Raw genomic sequence first — 24,234 nt, 5'->3', positions numbered from 1 at the left:
CCAGTTCTCAATCTGTTATAGTATGAGACCTCCAACTGTGTACACATGCCACCTAACGTTGCCATGTCACTCTTAGTAACTGTACAGCTTATCTGACGTGTAAACAAACACAAGGGGAAACAAGTTGTAATCCAGTTCTTGACATGTAGATGCATTTTAATCCATCTCATAAAAATAATCCCTAGTTGACTAAACAAATCTTAGAAATCTGTCAATTTTACCAGTCTAAATATATCTAAATGTTCTCTTTTATTCTGTTTCCAAAATGTTGCTAGGCCTCAACTTTTTTCATTGTTCAATTGCACTGCCTGATTTGAATGCATTTTAAGAGCTTAATTTGACAGTGAACAGCCCCACCATTAGATTGCTTTAAAGCTGAACATCCCCATGGTTAACGTGTTAATTGAAACATTTACAACAAAACGACACCCAATCTCAAATTTATCTTGGAGTCCAAGTTCACGTGCTGTTTCACCAGTTTAATTGCTAGTTGCAAATTGAAAAGATAAGTTAACGACACAAATAACATTACATAAGTATTACTTCAAACAAATAGATCCATTCAGCAGCCAATATTCTAAAGAATAGAAAAGGCAGTAGTGATCAAATTTGTCTCAGCGTGAAGTGTCTAAAAGATGGTGGAACTCCCCCAGTGAAGGAAATTTCACCAGAAAAGCAAATGAGACATAATCTTCTTGGCCAATGGTATCCTCATCATTGGAACTGTACCCCATTGAGAAAAGGCTCAGCTGCAGGCATGATAAGGTGAGTATTTCCTTCAGTTTGGCATGGAGGCTTCAGCAGATCTACACCAATCAAGCTTACTCTTTAGTCTGCCTTTCAGAGTTCTGCAGGCCACTTCGGCAGGGCTTGTATTCTCCTGATGCACAGGCATGAGGTTCTCAGTGCTTTTGCGGATGATTCCTCTCCATTTTGATTGGTCAATGCCCAGCGATTTCCACAAGTTGGTGTGGAAGTTATATTTTCTTTTGGGAGGCATTTCTCTGGAGCAGTTGAAGCTGAGGGGAGACCTGATAGAATTTATAAGATTATGAAAGGCATAGATAGAAAGCTGGTATCTTTTTCCTGGGGTTAGAAGATCTAATACTAGAGGGCATGCAGTTAAGGTGAGAGGAGGCAAGTTGAAAGGAGATGTGCGGGACAAGTTTTTGTTTTTTTACGCAGAGATTGGTGAGTGCCTGGAATGCACTGTTAGGGATGGTAGTGGAGGCAAATGTGATAGAGGCTTTTAAGAGGCCTCTATGAATATGCAAAGAATGGAAGGATATCGATATTGTGTAGGCATAAGGAATTCATTTAGTTAGGCATGTAACTACTTCAGCACATTGTGGACCGAAGGCTTGTTCCTGTGCTGTTCTGTTCTATGCTTTATGAGGCTATGAGTACATCCTTGAAGCTTTTTCTATATCTTCCTAGTAATCTCTGACTGTGACAAAGTTTGGATTAGTGTGCCTGCTTTGATAGTCTGGTGTTGGGTTTGCAAACAATGTGGCCTGCCCAATAGAGCTGACTGAGTGCAACTAAAACCTCAATGCTGGGCATGTTGGCCTGAGACATTACAATGACATTGGTTCACATCCTTCCATTGAATCTGGAGGATTTTCCAGTGTTGGCGGTATCTTTCCTGCTTCAGGTAGTCCAGATGTCAGAATCATATAGGAGGAGAGGGATTACTGTTATCCTGTAGACCACCAGTTTAGTCCTAGGTCTTAATCTTCAAATATCCTTTTCCTCAAAGGCTATGCTGGTGTATTGAAGGCTACAGTGAATTTCTTCATCAATATCTGCCTTTGTCAAGAGGTGGCTCCTGAGATATAGAAGTGGCCCATGCCATTAAATTTTTTTTAAAGAGATGTCTCTTTAAGATACCTCTCTTTAATCACCAGTCAGATGTCTCATTTCCTTAATGCTGACTTATCGTGCTCTTCCAAGCTGTGGACGATGAGGATTCGTGACTTAAGCTCTTTACCACCAAGTTGTAGAACTTCAGCAAGTAAATTGTCGACACCAAAGGCCATGTGTTTTTATGTTATAGAACATAGAACGTTACAGCACAGTACAGGCCCTTCGGCCCACAATGTTGTGCTGACATTTTATCTTACTCTAAGATCTATCTAACCTTTCCCTCCCGCATAGCCCTCCATTTCTCTATCATTCATGTGTCTATCTACGAGTCTCTTAAATATCCCTAATGTACCTGCCCCCACAACCTCTGCCAGCACTGTGTTCCACGCACCCACCACTCTCTGTGTAAAAAACTTAGCCCTGACATTCCCCTTATATCTTCCTCCAATCACCTTAAAATTATGCCCCTTCGTGTTAGCCATTGTCACCCTGGGAAAAAATCTCTGACTGTCCACTCGATCTATGCCTCTTATCATCTTGTACACCTCTATCAAGTCACCACTTATCCTTCTTCTCTCCAAAGAGTAAAGCCCAAGCTCACTCAAACTATCCTCATAAGACGTGCTCTCCAATCCAGGCAGCATCTTGGTAAATCTCCTCTGCACCCTCTAAAGCTTCCACATTCTTCCTATAATGAACACAATACTCCAAGTGTGGTCTGACCAGACTTCTATAGAGCTGCAACGTCACCTCATGGCTCTTGAACTCAATACCCTGACTAATGAAGATCAACACACCATACACCTTCTTAACAACCCTATCGACCTGCATGGTAACTTTGACGAATCTATGGACGTGGACCCCAAGATCCCTCTGTTCCTCCACACTGCTAAGAGTCCTGCCATTAACCTTGTATTGTGCCTTCAAATTTAATTTCCCTAAGTTTATCACTTCACACTTTACCGTGTTGAACTCCATCTGCCACTTCTTAGCCCAGGTCTGCATTCTATCAATATCCTGTTGTAATCTACACTATCCACACCACCACCAACCTTTGTATCATCAGCAGACTTACTAACCCACCCTTCCACATCCTCATCCAAGTCATTTATGAGAATCACAAAGAACAGATCCCTGAGGAACACCACTGATCACCGACCTCCAGGCAGAATATGCTCCATCTACCACCATTCTCTGTCTTCTATGAGCGAGACAATTCTGAATCCACACAGCCAAGTTTCCCTGGATCCCATGCCTCTTGACTTTCTGAATGAGCCTTCCATGAGGAACCTTATCAAACGCCTTACTAAAATCCATGTACACCACATCCACTGCTCTACCTTCAGCAATGTGCTTTGTCACATCCTCAAAGAATTCAATCAGGCTCGTGAGGCAAGACCTGCCCCTCACAAAGCCATGCTGACTGTCCCTAATCAGTCTATGCTTCTCCAAATGCCCATAAATCCCATCTGTAAGAATCTTCTCCAGTAATTTGCCCACCACTGAAGTAAGACTCACTGGTCTGTAATTCCCAGGGTTATCCCTACTCCCTTTCTTAAGCAAAGGAACAACATTTGCCACCCTGCAATCATCTGACACTACTCCTGTGGCCAGTGAGGACGCAAAGATTGTTGCCAAAGGCGCAGCAATCTCTTCCCTAGCTTCCCGTAAAACCTTGGATATATCCCGTCCGGCCCCGGTAACTTATCTATCCTGATGTTTTTCAAAAGTTCCAGCATATCCTCTTTCCTCATGTCGACATGCTTTAGTGTATCAGCCTGTTGTACACCATCCTCACAAACGTCAAGGCCTCTCTCCCTCTGGTGAATAATGAAGCAAAGTATTCATTAAGGACCTCCCGTACCTCTTCCAACTTCAGGCATGTTTCCTCTTTCATCCCTGATCAGTCCTACCCTCACTCTAGTCATCCCCTTAGTCTTCACATACGTTTAGAATGCCTTGGGGTTTTCCGTGATCCTACTCGCCAAGGACTTCTCATGCCTCCTTCTAGGCTACCTTGTAACTCTCCAGAGCCCTGTCTGATCCATGCTTTTGAAACCTCAGGTAAGCTTCTTTCTTCCTTTTGACAAGATATTCTACATCTCGTCAACCACTGTTCCTTCACTCTACCATCCTTACTCTGCCTCAATGGGACAAACCTATCCAGAACACCATGCAAGTACTCCCTAAACAACCTCCACATTTCCGCTGTGCACTTCCCCAAGAACATGTGTTCCCAATTTACGCTCCCAAGTTCCTGCCTAATAGCATCATAAGTCCCCCTCCCCTAGTTAAATACTTTCCTATAACATCTACTCCTATCCCTCTCCAAGGCTACGGTAAAGGTCAAGGAGTTATGGTCACTGTCTCCAAAATGGTCTCCTACCGAGAGATCTGAAACCTGATCAGGCTCATTGCCTAGTACCAGGTCCAGTATGGCTTCTCCTCTAGTCGGCCTGTCCACATGCTGTGTCAGGAATCCTTCCTGTACACACCAAACAAACTCCGTCCCATCCATCCCCTTTACACTAAGGCGGTGCCAATCAATATTAGGGAAGTTGTAATCACCCATGACAACAACCCTGTTATTTTTGTACCTTTCCAAAATCTGCCTCCCGATCTGCTCCTCAGTGTCTCTGCTGCTATTGGGGGGGGGGGGGGGGATCTGTAGAATACTCCCAATAGTGACCGCTCCCTTCCTGTTTCTGACTTCCACCCACACTGAATCAGTGGACAATGCCTCCAGGACATCCTCCCTTTCTACAGCTGTGACACTGTCCCTGATCAGCAAAGCCACTCCCCCATCTCTTTTACCTCCATCCCTGTCCCTTCTTAAACATCTAAACCCCGGAATATCCAGCAGCCATTCCTGCCCTTGCAACAGCCAAGTCTCTGTAATGGCCACCACGTCACAGTTCCACGTTCTTACCCATGTTCTAAGTTCATCACCCTCGGTCCTGATACTTCTTGCATTAGACACACTTCAGCCAATTCAACTGACTGCATTTTTTCCCTTTCAAATGCCTATCCTTCCTCAGTCTTTCTACACTCTGCATCTACTTATACAGTAAATGCACCAACCTCTGACCTATCCACTCTGGTTCCCATCACCCCACGAAACTAGTTTAAATCCTCCCCAACAGCTCTAGCAAACCTGCCCGCAAGAATATTAGTCCCCCTCCAGTTCAGGTGTAACCTGTCCCTTTTGTACAGGTCGTACCTTCCCCAGAAGAGATCCCAATGATCAAATCTGAATCCCTGTCCCCTGCACCAATTTCTCAGCCACACATTCATTTGCTAAATCATATTCTTACCCTCACTGGCTTGTCGCACAGGCAGCAATCCCGAGATTACTACCCTTGAGGTCCTGCTTTTCAGCTTCCTACCTAGCTCCCTATGTTCCCTCTTCAGGACCTCATCTCTTTTCCTGCCAATGTCATTGGTACCAATATGTACCATGACCTCTGGCTGTTTACCCTCCCCCTTCAGAATTCTGTGGACCTGATCCGAGACATCCCTGACCCTGGCACCGGGGAGGTAACATACCATCCAGGAGTCTCTTTCACATCCACAGAATCTCCTGTCTGCCCCCCTTACTATGGAATCGCCTATCACTACCGCTCTCTTCTCCCCCCCTTCCCTTCTGCACCACACGACCAGGCTCAATGCCAGAGACCTGGTCACTGCGACTTTCCCCTGGTAGGCCATCCACCCCCCCAACAGTATCCAAAGCGGTATACCTGTTATTGAGGGGAATGGCCACTGGGGTACTCTGCACTACCTGCCTATTCTCTGTCCTTCTCTTGACAGTCACCCAGATACCTGCCTCCCTGTAGCTCTTATCTAGGTACTCCTCGTTATCACGTAGGAGCTGAAGGTCATCCAGCTGCAGCTCCAGTTCCCTTACAGAGTCTGTAAGGAGCTGCAGCTGGATGTACCTCAAGCAGATGTAGTTATCAGGGAGACTGGATGTCTCCCAGAACTTCCACATCTCATAAGCTGAACACACCACTGACCCTGGAGCCATTCTTACTACTCTGGCCTGGCACCAAAGTAAAGAATGAAAGGAACTTGCCAGAGACTTACCTTCACCTCTTCTCAACAAACTGTTGGTTGGGATATGGCCTTTTCTACTTCTTATTTATCAGGAATGGCAGGAACGTTGATCCAAACAGGCTGTGGAGGGATAGAATCCAGGGCTATCACATCAGAGATACAGTTGTGGAGGTCTTCGTAAAGTGCTTCTTCAGCACATACCTCCTGTAACCATTGGTTACTAAAATTGGATATTCGCAGACTTCATGAATTGGATATCCACCATAGCCATGGAAAATGTCTCACTTGAGGTTGAAAAAGCTGCAGGTTAGTTGTTACTTTGTTCAAGATATTCCAACTTCTATGCTGCTTTAAGTATTGTAGTTAAATCAATCATCAGCAAAACTCAATGCATGGTGCAATGTGTATTGGAGGGTTAGTTGCAATTCAGACAGTTATTTTCACACAAAGCCTTTGACTATGAACAACCACCACCATCATTCTTAATCACCTATAATGATGGTGTTGTCAAATCAAATCAATATAATAAATTTGCTTTTATATATTATATCTCAAAGTACTTTACAATTCAGGAATGACTTCAGAATGCAGTTACTATCAAAGAAGCCAAATATGATGGACAATTTGCTTATAGTAAAGCTCACAAACAGCAGTGAGAGAAATTACCAAATCTATTTAGGTGGCACTGATTCAAGAATATATGGTGGTCAATACTTAAAAAAAAGCATGCAATTTCTCCCAAACAGTGCAATGGAATTTTTTGCATCCTCCTGAACAACAGGATCCCAATCTAACATCCATCCCCGAAGAGTACATTTTCTACACTTCAATGGCTCCTCTTTACTGCAATAAAGAATCAACCGAGATTATGCATTCAAGAGATGCAGTGGCACTTGTCAACATACTCAAGCAGCCAAGGTGCTGCCATTGTGCTAAGGCCATTAGGAGTTGCAAAGAATGCTTAGGCTGTTATACACATCCAGCTATGCAAGCAAGACTATGCGAACTACTGAAGCTCAAGTCATCCTTTGACACAATAGTTTATATTTTCAACTAGGTCAAGTATTCCCCATCAGTTGTTAGGAGCAGACCCAATCAATAACTGAACAAACAACAATTATATTTAACTTCTTTAATACAAAATGGTCACAAATCCATTTTCCTTCTTTTAAAAAAAATAATAAAGCCATGTGTCCAAAAAAAGTCATAATTGTACAAATTAAAAAGGTAATATTTATACATACAATATCCAAAGCACAAAAAATATAATGGGTTCAAAAAATAAAACCACATGTTGCTATTAAATCTAACTCCATTGAGTCCATTTAGAAATATCTGGAGATTATGGCCTTCTGTGCTTTTCTCACACTTACAGCTACACAAGGCTTTGACCCCAAAATGAGAACAATGTGCCTACATACAAAATCTGTCAAGGCACAATCCAGCACAGAAGAAATTATTTCAAATAAATTTCAGGACAAAAAAAAAGAACTGCCATTTGTACTCAAAGTGAAACAGGAACTTTCAATAAGAGATTTAAAATTGAGTCTTACCAAATGAAACACAACGCTTTATGTAGAATACAATCTCACATAAATGTCACGGGTAACATCAAATAGTTAAACTGAGTCACAACAGACATAAAAGCGACCAATTAATTCCCCAATCCCCCCACCCCATGACAGTTTAAATTGATTATAAAACCCAATGGATGTTTTACTTGTACAAATAACAAACAAATGGGCTGTAATCAAACAGCGACGTCCAATAGAACACAAATCAGATGCAGCTGATAAAGATGCAATGTGTGGCCTCAAACACCAGGAGGAGGCATGGCTGCCTTCACATAGTAGAGTTCAGTTAAAATCATGGCGAATGCCTGAAGCAACTCGATTTTCATGTTTTATTATGTCCATGTTCCTCAAACTTTGATCTTGGCATCTGCAACTGGCAAAGGTCCTTTAGTAATCCTATGTAAATAATACATTTAAAAAATTACATCAAGAATTAAAATGCCCAATGTATTTTCTCAACTAGGCATATTGTCCGGACCAGATAAAATGAGCTAAGAGTGAAGGATAAGATAATTTTATATTGAAGTACTACTGAAGTTTGGAGATTCACTTTGAGTGTAAAATAGCCACTTAGCTGCAGTGAATAGTGAAAGATCAATGTAACTACACATCCAATTTTTTTTAAAAAAAACTGATTCCAAATTAATTCTTTTAATCCTGACCTAATTTAAAAAAGCAAAAAAATCCATTATTTTCAGTTCACAAAATTAGTGGAAAATTTGTTAAATTAATACTTATTATTGTTGTCCATGCGCTGTAGGTGATCCTCAAGTCCTGTTGGGTCAGGATTTCCAGTATTTAGACCCAATGACAAAGGAACTGCAATATATTTCCCAGTTAGGTTGGGGGAGAACGTGCAAATGTTGATATTCCCTTGTGGCTGTTATCTTTAATCCAGATCAATGAAACCATGGTTTTGAGACATGTTGTCCAAGATGCCCGAGTTATCATAGTACTTTGCAGATGGTAAGCACTATCGCTATGGTGGAGAGAAGGAATTGTTTAGGGTGGTGGATTAGAAGCCAATCAGGCAGCTGCTTTGTCCTGAATGGCATGCAGCTTCTTGTTTGTGCTGTACTCATTTAGAAAATCAAAGAGCATTCCATCGTACTCCTGATTTGTACTTTGTGGGTGGTGGCAAGATTCTGGGAGTCAGTTACTGCAAGATACCCAGTCACTGACCTCCCCTTGCAGCCTCAGTATTTATGTGGCTCTTCTAATTAAGCTTCTGGTTATCTGGTTATAGGACTGAATTCTAACATTCAACCCTTAGAATGTTGATGATGGAAGACTTGGTGGTGGCAATGCCATTGAAGAGGTTGATAGATTCTACCTTGCTGAAGTTGCTCATTACCTGGCACAAGCTGTTGCGATTACTTCTTGAGCCTGATTTCGGATGCTGTGCGAGTTTGCACATTGTCCCTGTGACCACATGGAGTTCCTACAGCTGCTCCTGTACCTTTCTGCATTACAAAGACCTGCTGGTTGGTTGACTACATGGTTAATAGTCCCTTGTGTAGGTGGGTGACAGGTGAGTCAGGGAGGGGAGCCAGTGGGGAGTACATGCGAGAGAGAATACATTGCAGAGAAGTGGGTGGAGAATGGGTGGGGTTGATGGAATTTCTCTGAAAGCCGGCATGGACTGAATGGTCTCCTTCATGATATAAGAAAATATAAACTATGCGATGATTCAGTTCAATAGCTATAACTATCATTCTTTGTACTAGGTATAATTCTAGACAGCAGAGAGTTTTCTCCTAGATTTCAAATGCCTTCAGTTTTACTTGGGCTTCTTCATGCCACTCAACTGAATGATGCCAAGAGCACCTTACTGTGTCTCAGGAATTAAGTTCTTTTGCATCATGGTCTAGAACTGAATGGTCCTGGCAGAACACACAGTGAGCAGTCTGTTAGTGAGAAAATGGTGATTGATAACAATGTTGATGATACCTTTGCTGATGACTGGCCAATGGGATAATAATCAGCTGGATTTGAATTGCTTTTTTATTCTGGACAGGACATATTTGGGCAACATTCCACAATAGAAGATAGATAGGAGTATATAGCTGTTCTGCTGTAACATGCCTATAAATGCAACTTGTTCTGGAGTATTCACTGCTCTTAGTTGTTTCTTGATATCATGGATGGAATTCAATTTGGCAGAAGACCAGCTTCACTAACAGTGGGAACCTCAGGAATAGGCAGAAATGAATTGATCAGTTCTCCTTGCTAAAGACAGTTTCAAGTACTTCTTCAGCCTGGTCTTCTGCAACAGCAAGCTGGAGTGTTCTGCCACCTTTAAAGAAATTCTTTGATATCTGTCCTCCTATGAGGTGCTTAACTAACCACCACTATTCACGATTGGATGTGGCAGGGGTGCAGAGCATTATCAGTTCCTACTGTTAAATTATAAATGAGCTAACATGCTTCACCATCAGCCAATTCTATCTGAAATCAGTTCACTCTCTCATTTTAGATCACATACTCCACAACTTTCTAAAACTTGTGGCAAGAAAAATAATACAAATTATACTCACAGTTCTTGGCTTTTTATTCAGCTTGATATCAATCCTATAATTAAAATCAGAAGAATAATATTTTAGGAGACTGACACTGTTACTTAAAAAATCACAACACTTACCATCTATTGATACCGACAGCAACAACCAGAACATCAAACCATTTCAGTTTATAACTTGTTTCTCCTTAACTGGTTATTCTATTTCAATTTTTTTCCTTTGCCCCTCACCAGTCCCGTTACCAAAAAAAAATCATGTACAAACTAATAGTGAAAATTATTTCATTGTGGCAACTTTCCAAATTAAAAGTTTAGGTGCTCAATGTTGAGAAGTGAATATGATAAATTCTGTCAATTAATGATATCAAATATATATTTGGGGCCCAAAGTTCTTGTTATGTTGTTTACATTTTGTGAGACAGACAAGACTAAAGCCAAAGGAGCTGAGGAGATTGCACATAGGGGGAAGAAAGGAAACATAATGTCATCTGGCCATTGCTGGAGGTTGAAATTATTGACTGCAATGTGGCTACCTCACTGATTTTGAACCATACACTACAATGTGGCTGATTTGGTTCACTACCAAATTATGGGTAGTGGACATACATCCACCAGAAAATGAATAAAACTCATTCAACCATATTGCTGATGGAGAAGGGTTATCTCTATTCCATTGATAGGAGCTGGATCTGGCTCAAGAGGCTAAACGTCAAAACCTGTAAAACTACCAAAAATTTTGCATCATCTCAAAATGGCTATTTATGAAGGTGCTCTTCTTGCAATTAAAAATTTCAAGTCAGAGTACCAAGATATCCAACCAATACACTGAAAGAGCCATAGAAAATCATGCTGATTGATGCCAACTTTAAACGCACAATGATAAAATACGACTTTATATCTGCTCACATATTACGACACAGGTTCTAATGTTTATATACTTGCTACACAATCTTAAATATCAAAAAAAAATACACAGCCGAAACAAAATACTTCAATAATCCATTTTATACCCAAGGAAATTTTCTTTGCATTCTTTGCAAGTGCAATAGTCATAAAGATGAAAAAGACCTAGATACACAGTTAGGATTTGTGGAAAATCATCGATATCCAGTCCTGTCTGCTTCGCAGGTTACATTAAAGGACTGATCTGTCTGCTCCTAGAAAGATTTTTTTTACTAAACTTACTGAAGGCTGTTTGTGGCACTTTTCAAAGCTGCAGAATGATGAAAAACTAATCGATCAATGCTGAAATGCATGCATTTGTGAGATGAAACAACTGTGGAGTGCAAACAGTAGATAGCTTGGACACACATTCTGCTCACCAGCAGAGACTTCCACACTTGCTCATGTATCTCAGATGACTGACAACTATTTATTAGGAGATTTAATACAAAGTCCATTCAGTGCTGTTGTAATATCATCCTTATGTACAGAACATATCCTAAACACAAGCAGAATTTAGTGTTTGATAATCTATGTACAATTATATATCAGCAAGTATTCCATCCTAAAGCAACTAATGGCAAAGGTACTTCCATAAAGGTCTACAGTCTACACATCACAGTAAAGGGGAATACTGGAAAAGAGACAGCACATATACTGACAGAAAGCAAACTTACTCAAAGTCATAATCAAACATGCCAGATGGGCTTGATGGTAGCATAAAGGAGGAAAGAAAGCAACACGTTAACATATCAATTATCCAAGCCAGAGTCTCTACCTTTTTTGAATATAACATTTTTAGCAAAAAGGCAAGAGACTACTGGTGTTTTGATAAATTTACTGGAGAAACAAATATATCCAAAAATGTTTTTCATTCAATTGTCATAAACTTGTAGAAAATAATAAGAGAATTTAAAGCAAAAACATTGCATGGAACACTAAGGGCTGTTAACGTCTAATCTAGTTAATTCAAAGGCAAAAGAGCTGATGGGTCAGTGAGAAGAGTCGCTGCAACAAACAGAAACTAAAACAAAACATTACTTTTATAATACTGTTAAATTTAATTTACAAAATTGATTATTACCAATAAGCTGCTATTTATTATAAAAATAAATTACCAATGGAAACCCCTCCTATATCTTGTTCCCCACAATCCCAAAGATACTCCTACACAACTCATCCATTCTAGCCCACACATCCTAGAATCTCATGAACTTCAACAAAGGATTACCTGTGACGGTTTTTGTTTTTCCTTTTCTTGTGACTCCCATGGTGACTACTAGATGACGTGGAGGAGGCTGCTTTCTGAGGCTTCACGCCTTGCAGGTGTGACCCATCCAATTCCTCAGTGTCCTCCTGGTTCGGTTCATTCTCCTGGTTCTGGAAGTCTGGCGAATTGTCACTTTCTGTCCCACTACCTGGTTCACCTAACATTTTACACAGAAGGTGGAACAGATTTGAAAAGAACATTTGCTAATTCCAGCTTTGATCTTTACATTCCTCGAAGTAGCTCAGCACAAAACAATAGGAGATACATTACACAACCTTCGAAAATATTATTAAACTTTAATTACACAGATTAGAAATTGTTGCAAGTGCTTCAGTTTCTCATGGTACAATCACAGATACTTTGTAACTTGTTTCCACATGCAAAACAATATCTATAATATATTTAGTGAACCATGAAAAGTTATTTCACACTGTCAACACCATTAAGGCTGCACTATTTTCAGTACCAATTTTACATTATTGGTGTTAACAACTTAACTACAAGTCCTTTTTTCTCTGTCATGATCAATTAAATAGCAGATAAAACCATTAGTGTGTCCAGGTTAACATGAATTAATAAAAATCAGAGGGTGTCACAGATGCAATTAATTTGGAACACTTGTTCAAAGCTTGGCAATGTCTATATAGCAGTCAGTGGTACCTTCACTCTTCTATCCAACTGACCTTCCCTGCCTCATCCCCTGCAACTACCCCAAACATCTGAGAAGAAGTGCCCCTACACAAGTCAATTTCTGCCAAACTGCAGACTAGTTATCTGGTCAAGACACTTGGCCAGCAGAAAAGTAGAGATGAAGCACGATTTTAAGACTTACGTTTTTCCACCAATTGGTCCTGGACACCAGTCAAAGCACTCACTGCCTACAACAGAGGGATCAGACAATAATACTAAACAGACAAAACAAAACAGATCTGCAAATTTTAAGCATTCTATAATCAGTATAAGAAAAAGCTGTTTTACGCACTGCTACTGAGGTAACAGAGGACTTGCTAAAGAGACGTTCCGCTTCTTTAAACTTCCTGTTCCTTCGATCGTTCTTACTGTTGGTGTTTCTGAAACAGAATACAGCTCTCCATAGGTAAAGCACCCAAGGTAATTACCATTCAACAGTTGAAGTACACCATTCATGCAGATATCCTGATTATAAGATAGAAAAGGGTGCAAACTGTTTCTAACAGGGAAAGGGAAAAATAAAACAAAAACAAGTTACCATCGTTCACCTAAATGGCTAGTTTACAGAAGTATTGACTGTGGTCCCGAAATAAGCTATACACTTCACATACTGCACAGGATGAAGTTATTCAAAGAGATGGAGTAGAGGAGAAAAAGATGGTCTTGCTTTCGGAAAACATTTTTACTATTTGATCTTTAATATTTTGAAATAGGAGCTGTATCTTGATGCTTATTTGAATAATTGGGAATATTGATCCACAAATGAATGCTGTAGCTATGTTTAAAACTGGTTTTCTTGCCAGACTCCACCATCAATTAAGTCAGTAACTTGCTACCTAACTGTAATACAATTTCATACAGGGCAAGGTTATAGTTCTGAGAACATACTACGTACAAGCCTCAAAGGAAACCAATTTCACCTTGCAATCAGTTGAAGGTATTGAACTTCATCTGGTATGATTCCTCAGGGTTCAGAGCCCATCTGTACCTTGCAATGGTCAAAAGGACATTTAAAAGACTCTTAGATAGACACATGAATGATAGAAAAATAGTGAGCTATGTGGGAGGGAAGGGTTAGATAGATCTTAGAGCAGGATAAAATGTTGGCACAACATCGTGGGCCGAAGGGCCAGTACTTTGCTGTAATGTCCTACGTTCCCACATCAACTCAGGCATTCAATGTCAGTAAATTTTTCAAATGTGGGAATATCGGATGAGCCTAGTCCTATCCAACAGCATGATGATTGAGAACAGAAGTCCTGCTGTACAATTCCCCAGGTTGTGTTCCAATGGTGCCGAGGCCAAGTTTACTCGTCCAAGTACTGACACTAGATGGGATCAACTCAGGGCAACTCACAGCTTAATTTTATATTAGTTTATTAACTTAACTACGTGAAGTCTCATCCAAGAGATTCATTTGGAATTTCTTTGTGCACAAACATAACTGTCTGCATTCAGAATCAGCAAAACTTAATAATGAAACATGCACGGTCTATGGACATGATACATGATTCTTTTAAGGTCCACACAATATAAATTTTTACCTCCTTTTGTTTGGAAAAGTCAAAGTAGCCAATATTTGCCAACCAATTCACAATATGTCTGGCAACAGATTTAATAATGAAAGCAGAATAACATTCACTGCAGAATATATTGAAATTTCAGAATTAGACAAAGATTTGCCAATGTTTTAGGAGCACTGTGCACAGGCTTTTCCTGTTAAACATACTTCTGATTGGTTAAATAACGATCCCATCCTCGAATGATATTCCCATACATCTGGGTATCTTCCAAATAACTTCCTTCAAAGGCATAGATCTGCCGTTCAAGGTTTGCCAAAGTCTCCTAATAAAAAGAATAAGTTAACGGTTAAAACTGCAGAACAAAAATTCTCTTGTTTTTCAATTTTAGACCATAATGCAGTGACAAAACGTAAATTTCTGAACTAGGATAGAAAATGCTTCATGACATTCTCTGCAGATTCTGTTTAAACCTTATTCCTACACATACTTAACACATGACAGAAAGGACTACAAAGACCTATTAATAAACATTCTAACAGGGAAATTAGTCGCATTGTAGACATGTATCTTTGCTAAAATTTCTCAGTAAGACCCAGATTCCAGTAGTCAGTGATCTGTACTTGGACATGGAGAATATTATTTAACACCATACACAATTCAGGAATTTTACATTAGTCATGCAGTTGATCAACAGATTTACCAGAATACCATGGTTTACTGGATGAAATTATGAGGACAGGTTGGATAAACTCGTATTCCCAGAAAACTGAAAGCTAATCTGATCCAATTGCCTAAAAAGATTAAAGGATTTAATTGGACAGATAGAGAAAAATTATTTTGCCTGGTGCGGTCTACAAAATGCTTAAAAACTGGAGCTAGACCATTTAGCAGAGAAATCAGTATACATAAGGTTGCCAAAATGCAAAACTGTCTTCATCAAAAGGCAATGGATACTACAACAGGAATTTCAAGATATGCGAACTTATGAATTGGGAGCAGGACACTCCACCCTCTGGGCTTCCTCTGCCATTGAGAAAGATCATGGCCGATCAGAATGCAACCTCCACTCTGCATTCCCATTTGTCCAGCAAAACCTATCATCTCCTTACTCAGTAAGAATCTATGCTCTGCCTGAAACATGCTAGAGGCTCATGACCCTCTGAAGAAAAACATTCACTTCATCTCTACCTTAATTTTTTTTAAAGTGACTTCTAGTTCTAGATTCTCCCACAAGAAGAAACATCCTCTTCACCCTTCCAAGATATCTCAGGAACTCGTATGTTTTAATCAGTTCTTAACAAAACCACCCTGTTCAACATTTTCTCACAAGGCAACCCACGCAATTTACTTATCAGCCTGGTACACCTTCCCTGAACTGCTTCCAAAACATTTATATCCTTCCTTACGTGAGGAAATCAAAGCTGTATATAGTATTCTAAATATGGCCTCACCAACACCCCATCTAACTGAAACATAACCTTCCGACTTTTATATTCAATTCCCTTCAAAATAAACAATAGCATTCATTACCTTTCCTAGTTACCTGCAATACCTGCATTCTTGCCTTCTGCGAACAGTGTACTTGGACACCCAGATCTCTCTGTATATCAGAACTCTGCAATCTCTTACCATTTAAATATCATGCTTGTTTTTTATTGACTCTGTCAAAAGTAGTCATAAAAAAACTGTTAACAAAGGCATCAAGGGGAACAGAATTCAGGCTACAACATAATGAAAGGTTAAGTATCCTTGATTGGCTGCACAACTTGCCCTTACTCCTATGTCTTTTATGCCAGGTAGTCATGGCGATGCTGAGGAAACTACAATAAGGGATAACTGCTGCTGTTAGTGTTAATTGGATGCAACAAATAAAAACAGACCCCCATACAGCAAACATCAGTGCTGACCATGACTGAATGACACAAAAAATCAGTAGATGCTCTTAAAGCTCCACACTTCCAACTGTTGGTTTAATCAGATGTGGGTACCAATATGTGGTCAAGAGGTGATTTACAATTATATACGAGAAGTTATACTGATCCTGAGGGGCTATCAATATTTGGTTACCCAACAGGAACTCATAACTTTATTTTTGAATAATTTTATCAACAAGTAGTCATTACCTTGACACTGCTGCTAGTGCAACTTTCTCACAGCTCCAGTGGTCTGGGTTTGATTCTGATCTCCAGTGTTTGTATGGGTGAAGATTGCATGTTCTCCCTGTGACCAATGGGTTCCCCCCACCTTCCCCCATCCCTGCCCAGGTGCTCCAGTTTCCTCTCACATCCAAGACTTGCTGGCTGTTAGATTAATAGGCTACTGTAAATGTAGATGGGAAGTGGGAGAATCAGGAGGGTGTAAATAACCATGTGTGAGAGAATAGGTTTCAAGGAAATAAGTGGAGAATGGGATTGATCTGAGCCAGCAGAGACTTGAAAGGCCAAAAAGAGCCTCCTTCCTCAAGGAAATGAGAAATACCTTCATTCAGGCTGAGGGAGAAAATGGTAAACAGGAAAATAAGCACTTTGATGATTCAAAGTTACAATAACTAAGAATGAAAATTCTGAATAGAGATAACTCTGCAGAACACTCAGTGACAATAATTCAAGCTGGAAATTGTGAAGAACTACAAAGCATTACTAATAATTAATTTGCCATTCTGGTTCATATGTAGTTGAAATCAGAGTGGAGAATTGAATTCTTCTCTCTGCACAAGAAAGCATACCAAAACAAACCCCACCAGGCTACATGCATACTGCGGCACTGGTTGAATGTTGTTGGCCTGAAGATGCAGCGCCTGTTGGATGCACATTGCAGTTCTACCAATGCAATTGCCAATGGTTGAACGTTGTCGGCCTGAAGGTGCAGCGCCTGTCGGATGAGTTGTCGGCCGAGTTGTCGGCCTGAAGGTGCAGCGCCCGTCGGATGAGTGTTGTCGGCCTGAAGGTGCAGCGCCCGTCGGATGAGTGTTGTCGGCCTGAAGGTGCAGCGCCTGTCGGATGAGTGTTGTTGGCCTGAAGGTGCAGCGCCCGTCGGATGAGTGTTGTCGGCCTGAAGGTGCAGCGCCCGTCGGATGAGTGTTTTCGGCCTGAAGGTGCAGCGCCTGTCGGATGAGTGTTGTCGGCCTGAAGGTGCAGCGCCTGTCGGATGAGTGTTGTTGGCCTGAAGGTGCAGCGCCCGTCGGATGAGTGTTGTCGGCCTGAAGGTGCAGCGCCCGTCGGATGAGTGTTGTCGGCCTGAAGGTGCAGCGCCCGTCGGATGAGTGTTGTCGGCCTGAAGGTGCAGCGCCCGTCGGATGAGTGTTGTCGGCCTGAAGGTGCAGCGCCTGTTGGATGAGTGTTGTCTGCCTGAAGGTGCAGCGCCTGTCGGATGAGTGTTGTCGGCCTGAAGGTGCAGCGCCTGTTGGATGAGTGTTGTCGGCCTGAAGGTGCAGCGCCTGTTGGATGAGTGTTGTCTGCCTGAAGGTGCAGCGCCCGTCGGATGAGTGTTGTCGGCCTGAAGGTGCAGCGCCCGTCGGATGAGTGTTGTCGGCCTGAAGGTGCAGCGCCTGTTGGATGAGTGTTGTCTGCCTGAAGGTGCAGCGCCTGTCGGATGAGTGTTGTCGGCCTGAAGGTGCAGCGCCTGTTGGATGAGTGTTGTCGGCCTGAAGGTGCAGCGCCTGTTGGATGAGTGTTGTCTGCCTGAAGGTGCAGCGCCTGTCGGATGAGTGTTGTCTGCCTGAAGGTGCAGCGGCTGTTGGGTGGGCTGCACCACTAATCTGTGTCCACTCAAACACATCCCTGAGGCCTCTCCCTCTGGAGGGATGGAGCCCGATTCTCCCTCGTCTGACATTCCTCCAAGTACAATGGAATTTATCACTTGCTGGCTTATACTGCCGACACTTCCGGCGGAAACATCAACCATCCGACTGGGACTGGAGGGCTTGAGTTCTAGGGACAGACTGGGACTGTTTTCCCTGGAGTGAAGGAGGCTGAGGAGTGACCTTACGGAGGTTTATAAAACCACGAGGGGCATCGATAAGGTGGGTGTTCGCAGTCTCTTCCCCAGGGTAGGGGAGTCTAAAACTAGGTGTAGGTTTGAGGTGAGAGGGGAAAGTTTTACAGGGGCACATTTTTCACACAGCGAGGGGGTGGGTGTATGGAACGGGCTGCCAGAGGAAGGGGTAGAGGTGGGGGCACAATTACAACGTGTGAAGGACAGTTGGACAGGTAGATGGATGGAAGAGGTTGAAGGGGGACATGGGCCAATTGGGAAGAGCTGAGGCGGGCACTTTGGTCGGCATGGACTGGTTGGGCCGAAGGGCCTGTTTCCCTGCTGTTATTGCTCTATGAACCTGCAGGGTGAGTGTTGTTGGCCTGAAGGAGCAGCGGCTGTGGGCCGGGTGCTGTTGGACGGGCACCCTCGGCTGGACGGGCCGGCGGCCGGTGACGGCGGACCAGCCGAGTGGGGGGAGGGGGGGAAGCGCTGGCGGCCCAGAGGGAGGTGGGGGACTGCACACCCCCCCCAATCCTCCCCCCGCCCCTTTAATCGGCCGATCGCTCTCACCTCCCCTTTAACCCGCGCCCCCCCCCCCCCTCCCCCGACGACGAGCCGATCGGCTCCCGTTGCCCGCGGCTCCGCCCCTCAGGCCCGGCTCCTCAGCGGCCTCGCCCGGGGCCGGCAGCCCGCCCGCCCGCCGCCACGACGCCAGGTCCCGCCTCTTTCTAGAAGCTTCGCGCCGGCTCCCTGACCGGGGGGGGGGGGGGGGTTAGTATCCCGCTCCCCCCCGCTCCCCTTCCCCCCCCGTACCGCCAGCTCCTGCTTGCGCTTCACCAGCTCGGCCAGCTCCCGCCGGGTGTCGGGGATCTGCGGTGCCTGCGCCTTGTTGTGCATCGCCATGCTGGGGGATGACGAGCGAGGAGCGGCCGAGCCCCGACGCTTCTTCAGGCCGCACCAGCCCCGGCGGTCCTCCGGCCACCAGGGGGCGCCGCGGCGCGCCCCTCCCGCAGCGCCGCCGGCAGCCGGGGATGGCGCACTGCACCCCGCAGCCACAGCGCCGCCCGCGGCATGGGAGGGCGCATCGCAGCTGCGCCCCGCCGCCCTGGAGTACGGGGACGACCTCCGCACACAGCGACACCTGCCGCGGTTGTAACAAAGTGCTGGGTGCTGGGATCACTCAGCAGGTCGGGCAGCATCTGTGGGGCGATGAGCAGACTGGACAGATTCTTGCAGATGCTGGAATGTGAAGCAACACACACAAAAATTGCTGGAGGAACTCAGCAGGTCAGGCAGCATCTATGGAGGGAAATAAAGTCCTGAAGAAGGGTCTCAACCTGAAACGTCAGCTGTTTATTTCCCTCCATAGATGCTGCCTGATCTGTTGAGTTCCTCCAGCATTTTGTGTGTGCTGCTGAGAGAGAAGCAGAGCTAACATCTGAGGTTCAACACCCTTCTTCAGAATATCAAACAGGAACAGGCTGATGAAATCAAACACAATATTAAATTAAATCTCTTTTGCCTGTATATGGTCCATATCCCTCCATTCCATTCGCAGTTGTGTTACAGCCTATTAAACACCACTGTCGTAGCTGCTTCCACCACTACAGCAGCCTGTACCGGGCAATTACCCCTCTCTGTGTGGGGAAAAAAAACTTGCCCCACAGATCTCCTTTAAACTTTCCCCCTCTCACATTAAATACATGTCCACTAGTGCTTGACATTTCTACTCTGGGGGAAAAAAGATTCTGATTGCCTAACTTAGAAAACTTAAGAGAAAGAAACTGTGAAACAAGATTCAGCAAGCAATCCTTTTAGCAAACACTAATCCTTTTTCAGTATCCTGCAGCTGCTGAAATCTGAAATCAAAAAAAATTAAATGGTGGAGATTCTCAGCAGGTCAGGCTGCATCTGTTCCGAAGAAAACTCGTCAACCTGTAAGGATGTGTTTTTCTCTCTCCAGTGATGTTGCATGACATGCAGAATACTTCCAGTGTTTTCTGGGTTTTTTTTATTTCAGATGTCCACCATCTGCATTTTTAAACATTTATTGACAGTGGCATCTACGGTTGAAATTGGATTCAACAACCAGGGACTAGGTGTGGAGCCACAAGAAGCCCTATTCAAAATAGAAGATCTCAGAAGGACTGGGTCAAATAGGGCAAACACTCCTGCAAACATGGACACTGTGGGAAATGATATGGATTAAGTGAAGGAGGGTGAAAGAAAAAAACAATATAGGATCTGCAGGCATTCCTGAAATCTCGCCATCATTTGAAGTCCTCTAATTGTGTGCTATTAATTCAGAAATAAACTTTTAAGGCAGCACTCCAGGGTATTAAGAAAAAAAATACACAAAAGCTAACTTTTATAGAAATTTAGTTTTCACACCTTCCTCTCAAAGACAAACATTTCACACACCTTTAATTCAGGAAGGCAGACTCTTTTCCTCCCTTTCAGCCCTCAAAAAAAACTCTGTTCTTCACACCATTAGCCTTATCTGGGAATCCAACAAATTCAAACACATGTCTGTCTCTAACAATCTGAGAGACAGGATAGGGTAATCAAGGAATCTTTTAGACTGTCATGCCTATAACAATTCTTTAAAAGACTGCAGTTAGTGCTAATCAGAGTAAACGAACTGTACCCACTGTTATAACATACTTTATACAACACAGAAGGGGGCATTCAGCCCAGCAATAGGTGGCTCTCAGCAGAAATAATCCCATCAATTCCATTCTTTGTTGTATTATCCCCTGCAACCCTGCAATTTATTCTTTCTCACATGCTCACCAGCTTCCCCTTTTGATTCTTTTATCACGTATCTATATTAAGGGGCAATTTACAGTAGCCAGTTCACTTAACACTGTATCATTGGGGTTTGGAGAGAAAACAGAACACCTGAAGGAAACAGAATGTGCAAACTAGACATAGACACCACCCGAGGTCAGGATTGAAAACTAACTGCAACACCATTGTGAGGGAGAAGCACCATCGTCAAAAAGTCCATTAGTAGAAGCAACAACCAATCTTTCAAAAACTGAGACACATTTAAATTGCAGGCAGTAATCAAGCAGAGAACATTATCTGCAAAGAGATTTGCCCCTTGAGCAGCGGTTAAAAAGAGGTTGTTTTGGGTGTCTGGATTCCCAACAAAGGTATTTGAATATTCAGAGTATTCTTATCAGTTGAGATGTGCTCCATTATAAATATACAATTTTATGGGGCCATTTGTCTACCCCCAAAGATATTGAAGCTATATAATTGTAACTCTTGAATGTATTTAATCACCTGCTGTTATCTTTGTGCTTAAAAGTATAAAACCTCAATGCACTTTGAATTCCAAGAGATTCCACAGAGAAATTCTCCCGGGAGATTCTTCCCCCATGTCTCCACTCAGTGTCTGCTTGTTGGTCTGAATAAAGACCTTTTATATCTACAGCTCTGGTCTCCGTGTGGCTCATTCAAAGTCACAGCACTATCATGCATTTATGCATAACGGATCTCTACCCATTAATAATCTACCCCGGGTCCAGGGCTGGACGTAACCCAGATCCAAATCCAGGTCTAGGAGAGGACCAGAGCTAAGCCCAGTCTGTGCACTGGTACAGGAGCAACATTGCACGGGAACCTGAAGATCTGGGCCCAATATCGCATGGGCTCCCAATTACAGTGGGTGGATTTATTGGCTCCAGAGCCCCTGCTGCCATTGGTTGAGCCCTGGGAATCTCAGCAGTGGTTGGCCACAGGGACTAGATAGAAAAATAGGCAGATTCTAACCTGGAATCTTTGCACTGTAATGCTCCTCCCAGACATCACATGGTGCAAGGTTTAAGACTTATCATTTTCAGGAGTTGGGCTGACATGAGGATTCCCAATCCAATCCTCACTTGGTTTTATTAGAAAACTGGCATCCCATATCAATATCATGTAAAGCTGCTAATTTTTTAATTTAAATGCAGAAAGTCCTGTACGATATGAGACTGTAGGCAACCCTACTGGCACCTCAAGCATCATTACTAGGCAGAAAATGAAGCAATTTTGATGGATATAACTTCAATTTAGAACAACAGCCAAACTCAATAAACCACCTTAAATTTAACTAAACATTCAAAGAAATTAACATAACTTGGCAGCAGACCTAAAAGGTAGGGCAGTTTCAACTAATAAAAAGCCCTAAAACAACTTCAAAGGCAATATGTATCAACCACACAGAAGTGACACTTCATTCATTTTGTTTCAAGAATGTAACAAGGGCCTTTCAGGATCATTATATGTACTGAAAGTCCCATTTGCTCGCGGTTGACTGTGGCAAAAATGGTTGGAAGAATAAAAGTATTGCAGAATAGGGCAGAAGGCTGTTCACAATTACATGAAAGAAAATCATTTCTTTGACAAAATCTTTAAGGTAAAAACCTGAATTGTTGGTATTGATTTTGATTAATTTGTGCTCATAGAAACTAAAAGTCAATGCATCTTAAATGAAGATTTTAAATAAGTGAAAATTTCCAAATTTTGCATATGCTACTAAAAAAGACAGAAAAATCCAGATGGCTGAGATCTTTCAGAGATGGAAAAGTAATGTCTTGAATTCAGTGTGGAAACAGAAGCTAAATCTAGCAAGAAACCAAAGTGGAATACATCAGATCAGATATTCTGAAGCTTCTGCCGGAAGCTGAACGATATTTGGGGTTTAAAAATGTGGGCTGCAAAAACAGTTCTGCCTTATGCACAATATAATTTAAAATAGACATCTGGGCTTCATAGCAATTATAAAAAATAAGGGGTACTGGTGAGGTGATGATATTGCATCAACCTCTACATGCAAGCTGACTCTATACTTACCCCACTAATGGGCACTAAGCAGATAAAAAGGAGACAAGAAATGAACATTGAAAGTGACCGTATCAGCAAATGGATAATAGTCATTGTAAGTGATATAACTCTGTGACAAACAGGAATGGAAGCACAAGTACTTTCGCTTGATTGATGTCATAGATCTCATAAAATGCAATTGGAAAGATGTGGTCAAAAATATATATGGTAACTTATATATAATGGCCAAGGTGCTGTGTGTTGTGAAAAGGTTCACGCTTAGAGTTCCCAATACTTGCCAAAAAATTGGAAGACATGATATATTCTTTCAACGAAACCTCAAACCATATTCATGGAATTGTAATAAATTACTTTAAATCTTAAACCTCCCCCTCACAACCCTACATTCAGTTGGGACATACATTGTCAACCAGTATTCAATGCTATAACAATGGTAATTCAAAAGCAAGTTTTCTACTTTGTTAATGAAGCATCCTGGTTAAGTTATTGGACTAAAGATCTAGAGATATTCAAGTCCCACCACAACAGATAGGAAACTTGAATTGAGTTAATTAAATATATTAGGAATTAAAAATCTAATCTTGGAAATGATGCATGGAAAAAAAATCATGTGACCTTATTTGATTTACATGTGTATTTGGGAAAGAAGTCTGCTATCCTCACCTGGTCTGGGCTGTATTCTTTTTTGCAAGTGTGTATTTATTCCTAAAATATGCAGTCATACAATCAGGACTTTATTTACCGTATACAAGCAATTCAATATGTTAGTATCACTAACGTCTCATCCCCAAGTATTCCATCAATGAAACCTTTGAGAGATCGTTACACAGATCCAGCAGGACCACAGACTGTGGTCTTTCCCCACAGAGTCCTTGCAGTGACTGCACCAAGCTTCAGTGCATCCCTCAGCATATAATCCCACATATTGGAATGTGTCAGTCGGTAGCATCCGGTTGTGGACATAATAAAGGCACTCAACACATG

General features: G+C 42.3%; 1 protein-coding gene and 1 long non-coding RNA gene across 9 annotated transcripts; one reads left to right on the top strand and one right to left on the bottom strand.

Annotated features, from left to right (window-relative positions):
• Nucleotides 1–7,039: 7,039 nt before the first annotated feature.
• meaf6 (MYST/Esa1-associated factor 6) lies at nucleotides 7,040–19,374 on the bottom strand. 5 transcript variants are annotated; one of them, XM_052036553.1, is made up of 8 exons: nucleotides 19,228–19,374; nucleotides 14,646–14,761; nucleotides 13,209–13,296; nucleotides 13,059–13,104; nucleotides 12,188–12,383; nucleotides 11,634–11,663; nucleotides 10,034–10,067; nucleotides 7,040–7,892 (listed from the first exon to the last, which is right to left on the bottom strand). In XM_052036553.1, exons 1-8 carry the CDS (start codon nucleotides 19,315–19,317, stop codon nucleotides 7,884–7,886), a joined length of 609 nt encoding a protein of 202 aa, XP_051892513.1. In that variant the 5' UTR covers nucleotides 19,318–19,374; the 3' UTR covers nucleotides 7,040–7,883. The 5 variants fall into 5 exon arrangements, with proteins under 5 accessions (XP_051892513.1, XP_051892511.1, XP_051892516.1 ...); XM_052036551.1 differs by having other exon boundaries at nucleotides 7,040–7,863; XM_052036556.1 differs by lacking the exon at nucleotides 19,228–19,374 and adding an exon at nucleotides 16,563–16,698 and having other exon boundaries at nucleotides 7,040–7,863.
• Nucleotides 17,297–18,892, top strand: LOC127581813 (uncharacterized). 4 transcript variants are annotated; one of them, XR_007958019.1, is made up of 4 exons: nucleotides 17,375–17,496; nucleotides 17,608–17,755; nucleotides 17,904–18,051; nucleotides 18,089–18,892. It is a non-coding gene; the product is annotated as an uncharacterized LOC127581813 (long non-coding RNA). The 4 variants fall into 4 exon arrangements; XR_007958017.1 differs by having other exon boundaries at nucleotides 17,297–17,385; nucleotides 17,571–17,755; nucleotides 17,904–18,892; XR_007958018.1 differs by having other exon boundaries at nucleotides 17,941–18,892.
• Nucleotides 19,375–24,234: the final 4,860 nt, after the last annotated feature.

This window comes from Pristis pectinata, chromosome 22, assembly GCF_009764475.1.
Source record: "Pristis pectinata isolate sPriPec2 chromosome 22, sPriPec2.1.pri, whole genome shotgun sequence".
NCBI classification, from domain to species: Eukaryota; Metazoa; Chordata; class Chondrichthyes; order Rhinopristiformes; family Pristidae; genus Pristis; species Pristis pectinata.
This window is presented reverse-complemented; position numbering and strand designations above follow the sequence as displayed.

Coding starts and splice junctions, on each gene's coding strand:
- meaf6 (XM_052036551.1), bottom strand. CDS start 19,317: ATGGCGATGCACAACAAGGCGCAGGCACCGCAGATCCCCGACACCCGG. Junction 13,105..13,208: donor CCTCTGTTACCTCAGTAGCA/GTGCGTAAAACA, acceptor CCTCTGTTGTAG/GCAGTGAGTGCTTTGACTGG. Junction 10,068..11,633: donor ATGTTTGATTATGACTTTGA/GTAAGTTTGCTT, acceptor TTTTAATTATAG/GATTGATATCAAGCTGAATA.